At 39.9% G+C, this 10555-nt stretch overlaps 1 protein-coding gene across 7 annotated transcripts in view; it reads right to left on the bottom strand.

Annotated features, from left to right (window-relative positions):
* Nucleotides 1-10555, bottom strand: part of SWT1 (SWT1 RNA endoribonuclease homolog) — a 40594-nt gene that overhangs the window by 2236 nt on the left and 27803 nt on the right. For 5 of the 7 annotated variants that reach the window (XR_014228151.1, XR_014228153.1, XR_014228154.1 and 2 more), the window contains 2 exons: nt 8761-8827; nt 241-1307 (listed from right to left, as the gene is read on the bottom strand). Coding sequence is in view for 1 of the 7 variants with exons in the window: in XM_082311665.1 (XP_082167791.1) it covers nt 1202-1307; nt 7752-7816; nt 8761-8827 (238 nt within the window). In the remaining 6 variants the exon portion in view is untranslated. Of the gene's footprint in view, nt 1-240; nt 1308-4763; nt 4994-7751; nt 7817-8760; nt 8828-10555 lie in introns of those variants that run through there. The other 2 variants (XR_014228152.1, XM_082311665.1) reach the window with 2 other exon arrangements.

The following is a 10555-nucleotide window of genomic DNA, read 5'->3' as shown; positions in this document are numbered from 1 at the left end:
CCATTTCTCTGACTTCCAGGTGCCTGGGGACAAGAGCTGCATTAAACTTGCATCCACAGTAGTTAGGCAAAGTGAAAACAGAGCTATTCAAAGAAACTGCCATGTAGAATTAACTGCCATTTACTGTAACAATAAATTAGGTTTTTACAAGAAAGATTTTACAAATACATCCAAAAGTTAATATCAAAATAAACACTTCTAAAACATTGCCAGTCAGCTCATCTCTGTACAAATACATACATAGAAGAGGTAGCTTTCAAGGCCACAGCAGCATTGAAAATGGCTTTTAGAAAGTTTCATGGACTTGAGGAGGTTTTGGAAAGCAACAAACAGTACATTCGGACAGAGATGTCACCTGGAGAGCAGAGATGGGACGGGTCACGGAGCATAACCCACGGGGGAACCGCTCCTGCTTTAGCAAGAGAAGGTGGCAGAAGAGAAGGATGAGGAGTTTTCCAAAAGACAGTTTCTAGCAGGTTTCCGCTGTATGAAGTAGGTATTTTAACAAAGGAAAAACATCTCTTTTCTCTGAAAAGAAGTCCAGGACAGACACACCTGCATGAGGGTGGTTTGGTTTGCTTTTAAAAAAAAATGAGCATCAATCCATTTCCTTCCCTGTTCTATGTCCTCTCTTAAGCCTTACGTGGTTCACTACATAGGATACACACATTGCATCTGCGTTTTAGTCTCCATGTCCGTAGGGCCAGCACGCATCACGGGGATCTGGCTTTGTATTCGGCTGCTTTCCTTTCAGTCCTTTCAGACCCCCCGGTGTCACAATATATTATTTTTTCTCACATGTCTCTTCTCAAGTATCAGCAAAACAAATGCCTTACATGGGTTTTTCCTATACAACCACTAGGAGACCTAGCTCCTAGCACAACTGTTTGGAATTTAGAACAGCAGCCAGCGCATCTGCACGCCAAGCCAGCTGCATCAATCCAGAGCCCCTCACTTGAGAGAGAAACTTCTATTAGCTTGCGATTCTTTCTTAGAAGAAATTCTGACATTCAATGTACATATGTAACTAGTCGGTTTTTTCCTTCAACTCAAATACAAACCAGCACCATCGAGAAAAAAGAAGGCAGATTTTTGGTTCCTCGAGCGTTTCCCTCACACGCACCAGAGGAGTAGCTGGACTTCGTTTGGACAAGGAAAACGCAGGGGGTGAGCACCGCAGCTCCGAACCCCGACCCAGGCGTCACAGCCAGCCCCTGCTCTTGGCTTCCGTCTGAACCGATGCATGACACTGCTTCATAGTGTGCTCCAGCTGGGCCAGCTGGCAACATCCAACCTCTAACCTTTCCCTAGGGAAGAGAAGATACAAAGGTTATCAGGACACAACAGACCCATTTTATAGACGGGAATCTTCCTGTATATTCCTTTAAAACAAAATTCAAAGGCATTCTAATACCACACTTCTTTAACTCTGTCAAAAATACTCAGCATCTCTGGAAATCCAGACATATTTTTATCTGTATAGCAAAAGATCAAGGTCATTACAGAGCTGGCTAACCACGGCTGTATCCTGCAATGACATCTTTAAAACAGGAACAATCAATCAAACATATTAGTTTGATTATTAGCAGCAAACATATTAGTTCAGTCTTCTCAACCCAAAACTGAGCCTTCAACTAATAAAAAATGTTACTGGTTTTTACTGAATGTGTTTAGCTGAAGTCAGCTATACATTTCCTATAGGCTTATGTGTTGCAGATGATAGAAACAGGTTCTATCCGCAGTTACGACATGGTCAGAGACTGATTTTAGGCTTCTGGGATAATCTGGCCTCAGTCTGCAGCGAGGCCTGTTCCTCTTGCACTTGTCTGGCACCTGTAATTTTTCTGATCATCTGTGGAGTGTCACCAATCGGAGACAACATTTACAAGCTTATGCTCCTACAAGTTAAATATTGTTTAAATTAGCTACTCATAAAGGGACTTACGGTCAGATATTCAATATAGGACACCTACACTGAGAAAAAAAGGACTATAAGAAGCATTTTTTGAAACAAAACAAACCAAAAAAACCCTAAGTGTGCATTTACAGTAACCACAGCGATTCCTGTTGTGGGCCATATGGCAGGCTGGCAAATGGTGTTGAATGTTTAAATAGCAGCCAACCAAGCAGTTCAACACATGAAAAACCTTTCCAATTTCAACCTTTTTCTGAAAGACAGCGAAACAAAGCTTCCATCCCTCACAGTGCTTTAATAAATGTTGGCAAAGCAACCAGATCCAGGATGCCGTTTCTCCACGTCTAGTTTCATAAAAATCACGTGCAGACACTGGACCACTGCAGGTCTGCTGCATTTTTATTGGCTCGCAGTTTGACCAGTCTTCCCTGCACAGTTTGCCTTTCTCCCAGCTGTTAAATTTCCAAAATACCTGTTCCTGTTTTTCTATTTGAACTTGGAATTAGACGGTAAAATTGGTTAAATGGTAAACAGCAAGAAAAAAAAAAAAATCCTCATTTCTATACTTAAGCTAGAGTATTTTGCAAACGTATTGCATTTGGGGAGAAAAAACTAAAATCAATGACAGATAAGGCAGCTGAATTCTAAGACTTAAAAAAAATGACCTCATGCATACATAAAAATTGTTATTTTAAACTATTGGCACAGATTTTTATGTTCTTGCTTGTATGAGCACGATCTGCAAGAGATGCAAAAATCCCCCTTCACCCCCCGGGGAAGAGGAGCAGGCGCTCTGCCCCGAGTATCGCGTATCCCTCCTGTCTACTCGCGCCCTCGCACCAGCCCCTCGGCACGCGGGGTGCTGATGAAATAGCAACTGCTCTACACGTGATCTGCTGGGTGATCTCTGCGGGCTCTTCTCTGGTGCTTGCAACCAAACGTAACCTCTGAGGAGGAGCAGCTACTAGGAATTATTTGTTGCCTTCCTACTAGGAAACCAGTTGTCCTGACTCAAAATACAATTTAATACGATTTTTAACTAAAAAGGCATATGGCAGAAGACAAACTATGCAGTTGTGATGTGTATGATCAAAAAGGCAATTTCCATAAAACCCAAGAACTAGCACTGACTTTTGCTCTAAAGCTGCTAAAATCAAAGATTTTATACCATCACCTTGAAACAGCCAAACCACAACCCAGCAAAAAGGCAGAGCTCCTTTTTACTTTTCATTGTATTATGTAAAGGTAGTTTTAAAAAAATAATCAGCATTGAAAGGTCACTTATTACAGCTTTCTGGACAGAATAGGGATTTTGGAAGGTTAAATTCAAACCGCCTTTCATATATTTACACGTAATATATTTACACACAAAACAAATCTCTTGACTACACTAATTTATTATTTAGACTTTTGTTTCAAAAGAGGAATCTAAACCTGATTACATAGAAAACATTCTGTAACTTTGGTTTTCCAAAAGATACTTTCTCAAAAGACCATTTAAAAGGTACTCCTCAAAAAAAAGAGGAAAAAAAGGCAAGGTTAAGTTACACAAGTGCAGCCTGAGGGCTACCAGCCCAGACTCTGAAATAATTTTTTACTATGCCAAGCACAAATTTACACACATTATTTTCTTTATGCCTGTACCGATGCAGATCTATATCCAACAGCTAGATTTGTTAGTTTGTTTTTTTTTTTCAGCTGATCAACCTCTTTTTATATATATATGTATTTTTTTTTAATACAATTCAAACTAAGGGATGCTTTTAACAGATATGTACCATACCCTCCCAGTAATTTTTGCTCTCACAAGTAACATAAGCTTGGCAGATCGGCCTGATGGAGCAGGAAATCAATTCTATCACAAAGAGCAGTCTAAATGTATAGCATTTCTCCAGCAATAACCTATAGCACTGGCACAGCTACTCTGATGAAAGAGCATCCATCCTCCTGATGAACGAGCTCCATTCATCAGCTACAAACTGTGCCTCGACTCAGTTTCGACACTGGCGAGCGAGGCACAACTGGGCAGCCAGCAGCGAGCAGGCAGTGCACTTACTCAGGCTATCGGTCAAGCCTGCCTACAGAACGAGAGCGAACATTGGGACGCCTCAGCAGCACAAGTTATAAACCCTCCGCAGCAGCGAGTGCCTTGACAGTTTTCAAGAAGAACTCTTAAAAACTAGTGCAAAAAAATATCTTGGCTGAGACATGAATATTTCAGTACCCTTATCTCAATTAAAATTTTCCCTACATCATTCTAGTCACCACTGAGTAACAGTTGAAATGGTAAACACTGTGATACTACATGCAGACTTTTAGACCCAAAAACAGTGCAACAGGTTAATTCAAATGTCATTACTACAGTAACTAGAAATAATATTAAACGCGCCAAAAGAGAGATTGTTTCTGTGCCCTCAAAAACACAATGGCGGGTACTGGATTGCGGATAACTTCCACTGAAACGCGTGACACCAGCGTGGGACACCCAGCCGTGCCAGGCTGGCAGAAAGGGACGTACAGGGCACTGAAAAGGACCGCCAAGAAACAAGAAAAGGGGTAAGGCTTGCAAACGATGCAGTCAGTACTCGCCGAGGGTATCTGCCAGGCAGTCCTGCGCTTCATCACCACAGACTGTGGTATAAGGACAATAAACCAAACCGCTGCTCTGACCGCACCACACGTGAAATCTGGCCCCACGGTCGGGAGGACGAGGGGAGGCACAGGGTGCTCTCCCCGGCTAGCGGGGGAACGCCTGGCCGGAGGGATCGCGCAGACTGGTATCGCTGTGTCGGTGCCCATTCCAGACCCCAGGCATCGGCGCCTTCCCAGCCCCTGCCTAATGCCTCACCTCCACCTCCTCTGGCAGTTTACTGCAAGGTAGACGCGACCAGGTGGAAGAGCAAGAAGAGCAGTGTGGAAGTCATGCGTAGCTTTCAAGTGCGCTGCTTTGATGCCCAGGCCTCCAAACAATGTATTTTCTTAGTTCAGATGCGTTCACATTAGCTGCTTGCCATAAAAGCTAATGGCCTCTCTGAAACTCTTCTTGCAATCCAGCAGCCCTACTGTCTGCGGTGCACACTTGAATGGGAAGGGAGGGAGGAAGAAACAAGGGCTTTAACTAAATCTCCCTTAATCTACCTAATTCTGCAGCTCAGGACTGTGGCATGTTCCCACTGTTCAGAAGGGAAAAACTGCATTCCAATTAAGAAAGATTCCCCAGGCTAGGATTTTCGTAAGCCCACTTTATCAGGTCTGAAGAATCTGTACTGGGGAAGAAATCAGCAGCCAGGCCTGCCCTTTGCTGCCTTTGTATAATCCCGTCTCCCCCCTCGCAGGCTACTGCCTTGCCCCCTAACAACGATGTTAACTGCGACAGATCTGACTCAGTGGACAGTTTTGTCTTGTTACAGGGCTTCGCTCTCACCACATCTCAGTCTCTACCAACGTAAGGACAGGGGACATGTGGAAGCAATGGGGCAGGGGGGAAAAAACCCCACCAGAAAAGGAGAGGTCTTAGGTCAACACTACTCAGATCTATGCAAGGAAGACTGGAATCTGCCAGGCAACCAGCAGGCAAGTTCAGAAAAAATTTTTAAAAAGTCACCTAAGAGCTTCTGATGGAATAACTTATTTTGCAAATTTGCTGAAGATGCAAAAAATTGTTACAGTGGATCTCTGGGGCAGGGCCAGTCTGTTTGTTCCATTTATATCCTAAAATTCTGGACCTTGGCTGGCAACTTCTAGATGCTACTGTGACACCAAAGCCTGTCGTACTGCTTAGAGATAGGAAAGCAGTGACAATTGTGTACGTAGCTTTGGCTATTTAGCTTCAAGTAGTCCTTTTCCTTCTCCAGATAAGGAGAAACCCTTTGGATCAAAATTTCAAGACAAGAGCATCTTTGATGTATCCTGAAAAAGGAACAGTCAGAGTACAAATATTCTAGACAGGAATTTATGTCCCAAAGAATTCAGAGGCTAGGTTGAAGTAAAAATGTTTGCTGGTAATTGAAGCAAGGGGAAACATTTTGTTCAGCATGTTTCTGCCAAAGCACAAGTAATTCAGCCTGCTTTAAAGCAGTCTCCTTTCCTGTGCCTTTGCTCTTGGAACATTGCTTTTTAACCGAGTGCTTTTAAAGCCTCATTTAGCATCTCTGCTTTATTGGGTGGAGTCATATTTTATTTCATTTCTGTAATACCAAATAGTTTCATTGCTGTAATAACTGAGAACAACAATTAGACATAAGTAGTACTTTGAAAATCTTGGATTGAATTTACAGCAACAGATCTTAATCTTTGCTTCATTTGCTTAATATGTTTTCAAAGGACAAAAACGTAACAAAAATGTCACCCTCACCCTGTACCACTCACCCAGAAAATGAAAGTTCTGGCGAGAATGTTTTTTTTTGGCTGTGAAATCTACTGTGGCACACAGAATTCGCAACAGTGGTCCAAGTTTTTGGGCTTTCTGATAAAGCATGGACCTAGGGACACCTTTCAAACGTCAAGAAACTGCAGTTCCCTTGCTATCCTTAGCACAATACCAAAGGCTGTATGTACGCTATAGATTTTATACAGGCAGCGATGGAGATGTCCACAAATGTTTGGAAACGTGAGAACTGCAGAAGTGCTGGACACCAACTCAAGCCAATTAAGCTTCTAAACTACTTTTCTCTACTGATACATAGACTGAATCTCTCCCTCCCTGCATAACTTTTCTCCCCTGACCTAGCAATTTGCACAAATTCACAGAAGATTTAGGAAATCAGTATCAATCCAGGCAAAAGAAAAGATTTTTAGAATAATTTGCCTACTTAGATCAAAATAATCTGCAAGCGTTTTATGCAGCTGATGGAACTACGCTTCATATCCTGGCAAGTTACAGCTAATTCATATCCATATAACAGGAACATCAAAGAAAATATTTACCTGTCTTTTACTATCCACTTAAGATTTATTAAAAAAAAAAAAAATTTGCATTTCAAAAACCTCACAGAACCTGGATTTACAAGCCCTTAATTACACAAATTCAGAAATAAACCTTTTATGAGCCAGAAACTTTACAGTTAAGAGCTGTAAATCTTGCATGACACTCATTTTTAGATTAAAGTTTTCAAGGCCCTTAACTCAGCTGTGCAACAGAACATTTATTTTCTTGTGACGGAACTATAAAAAAGCCTCCTAAAATGGAAACGGTACTTGGAATCCTGTGTTTGTTTCTCCTTTTTTTTTAACTCTACTTACAAATGGCTTAATTTATGACTTTAATAACGATGGCCACAATGTAGCACAGCAACTGCAGATATGCCCAGTTTTCATGGTACAGTTCAGTCACTTGAATCACCTTGAGAATCGCAGGGTTTTTTCCTCTGCTGATTTAAGCAAAGTTCTCATAATAACGAGTTCTGTTACAAGAAGTACCTCACCAAAACACAATTTCAGTTATAATCAAATTCATTTAAATGCAGTCTCATGCTCTAACCTACCTTACAACGAATGCTGTCCTATAGTGGCTCTGGCTGCCGCTAAGCCATGAATTCAAAACTGGTAGAGGAAAGAGGGACCAACATCTCACCTCAAACAGCTGAAAAATCACTGTGTAGATGCTAATGGCTCACCTCTAATTTAATTTCTGTCCTCTCCTACTCTGTTGTAATAGTAGGTCATTAAAAAAAAGGGGGGGGATGGGGGAACATCCCCACTCATCTTTCCTGTGCCTCTCCTACAATGGTGATTTTTTTATTTATCCAAACAATTTCTCTTATGGTACTTTGGTTAATACAGTACACACTAAAATGCTGTCTCAAAACCCATCTGATGTGGTCAGTAATTGGCTTACCGATATCTCTCTTGTGAAACACACTCATAAAGCTCCTCAGCAGTGAATTTTATACTATTATTTATCTAAAACAAAGAACAAAGAATTAATATAGTAATTCACCAAGTATCATATATTGATCAAAATTATACAGCTGGTATAACAGATATGGTTAATGTATTGCCTAACAGGCTCTCAAGTTGAGACAGTACATAAAAAAAGTCATGCTATATATTATAAAATCAAATATTACAAATTAACAATCATGATTGTATATAATGGGAGTGATAGATATCACCCCAGCTCCATTTTCTAAAAATTTCTGCACAAATCTAGAAGACCTTAAATAATTCTTCTTCTCCTCTTAATTTACCCTATAGTTCTATAGCAAATGAAGTATATGCAAGTATATGAAGGTCTACAGCAAATGACTCGTGTTAATTCCATAAATATAGTCACCCTATATGTACAGGCCCAAAACCTAAATATATTTTCCTGTATAGGAGAGGACTGCAAATCTGAAATACATAATATACTAAATGGAAAAATACCTCTATTCTACTGCAAACATGCATTTCAATTTCTCTTCTTAAAATCTTTCAGCACAAATTAGTTAAAACTTCATGAATAACTGGTAATTTCAATTTCTCTGTTTTCCTCTGAACTGCAGCCAATATTCTCCACAGAACTACCTAGGGCAATGCACTCTCTGCTTAAGACGACTAGGTCAGGGATGTTTTGATGACTTCAGCTTCAAGACTTTTTGCTCTCTACAGCGAGACATTCACAACAAATGAATGCTCAGAAAGGCACACAAGCAACTCAAGTATTGATAGAGGTTCCAATAACTTTTGGTAGGTACCAACTAAAAATATATTTTTATGTCTAACGCCTAATAAGTAAGAGCAAATCTGCAAAATTCTAGCTTAGTGGAAACACAGTGATGAGGCAGCCAACCTCATCACTACTTTAAATAAAAAACTTAAATAACAGAAGTGTATCTGGCAAAACATTAAAGAAAACTTCATACCTCGTTGCTTATGAGGAAGTTATAGAGGGTCCAAATATCTTGAAAACTACTGGTTGGGGTCAAAATTCTGAAAAAGAAAAGTTTTGTGATTTTTTTAAGCAAATATAAAAGGATTCTATGGAAGAGTTAAAAAATAGTCAGAAGTGCTTCATGAAAAAAAAAAAAATCTAATTACTTCCTTTAAACAAAAAGAGAATTCTGATCTTTGAAGAATTTTTCCTTCCACCCATCCCTTTCCACTCCCCTAAATGAATTAAATGAGCTTATTATTTCTGTAAGGACTTTCTATGAAGGTTTTTCGTAATTACAAAATTCAACTGATGTTTTTATGAGCAATTTCTCTATATAGACGGGAAGAAAAAAAGAAATAATTGAAAGTCTTTTGTTTCACATAAGCAAAGCCTGCTGTATTAATGTGGAACAACAGAAAAGTGACACACAATACAAAACTTTCCCACACTAGCTAAAGCTTTAACCCATTCCCTCCACTATTCTAATTTACAGCTCAAATACTACAATTTACATATCATTTTTGCTACTTCTAATAATAACCAATTCCCACCCAATACTGAGAAGTGAAAACAGGGTTTGACAGCTGAAGAAAGGTGTCTTTATGAAGAGCCTAGTATCATGGGAAATACTGGTATTTTATTTAGCCACGAATGCACAGAGCAGCCAGCAATATTTCAGTCTTTCTAGTCCTTGTTCACTACGTTACAAGCGGAGACACCACCCGCAGAAGAAAGCGTCAGCTTTGGTCTCTCCGTAAGGTGGTGTGAAGTTCTGAGAGATGTACACCCTGTCCCACAAGGCTCCAAAAATGATCCAATAAGGAAGTGATTCTCTCAGAAATTAATTCTCCTTATCTATTTAAGCAGATATAATTCAGTTATACTTCAGCATAACTTCATTTTCATTCGCTAGGAAAAAACGGAACCCTCTTAAACATGTACAGAATGTACATCAAAATCAACATTAAAAACCATGTAGCACTTTACATATATTAAGAAATACTAATATATTAAGGCAGAATTTTATTAAGTTTTAAGTATGTAAATAATGATTAAGAAAAGGACTAGGATTGGAAAAAAAAAAAAATTTTAAAAAAAATCTTTTTGGGAAGCTCTATTTACTTTCCCATGGGAAAGTGCCCAAACTCTCCCCGCCCTCCCCTTGCAAGCTGTAAGCCTTTATAAATGAGTTAATTAGGAATTGAAAAAAAACCAGAAAACTAACGGAATAAGTTAAAAACCCCAGTTAAAGACACTGTATTTTAAACAGTCTGGAAGACTGTGACACACCACAGGATCTATCATAACTAATAAGTCCGCTGCTTATTTTCATCATGATTTTACATAGGAATTATCACTGTTACAAAAATTAGTCACACATTCTTTCCCCCTTCGTAAGAAGATGCACTCAGAATTTTTTTCTTAAACTAAAACACAACCTGCCAACTAAAAGTCAGCAAGAGAAGCAACTGGCTAGTTTTCCTAAAAATACCTCAAAGCCTTCAACTGCTACCTCAGTGAGAAAGCTATCAGCTTTGACAGTGTAAAACCCCAGCAGAGGCAATTTGGCAAACATCCTTGGAAACGCTGGGAATCTTGGCAGCTTGGACTGCATCGCAGCTAAGGTTCCCATCGACCAGCTCCATGTAGCCACCAGCCAGCAACCCTGCCTGCATGGGACAATGCATCAGCTTTAGCTATCGCATCAGTCATCTGCAATATAAATAAATTAGTATACCCGAGCCTGGGAAAGTGTGATTTCTATTGCTGATGATTTTTGTACC

Source organism: Platalea leucorodia, assembly GCF_965183815.1.
Source record: "Platalea leucorodia genome assembly, chromosome: 5".
NCBI lineage: Eukaryota > Metazoa > Chordata > Aves > Pelecaniformes > Threskiornithidae > Platalea > Platalea leucorodia.
The sequence above is the reverse complement of the archived record's forward strand: the minus strand, read 5'-3'. Positions and strand labels throughout refer to the sequence as shown.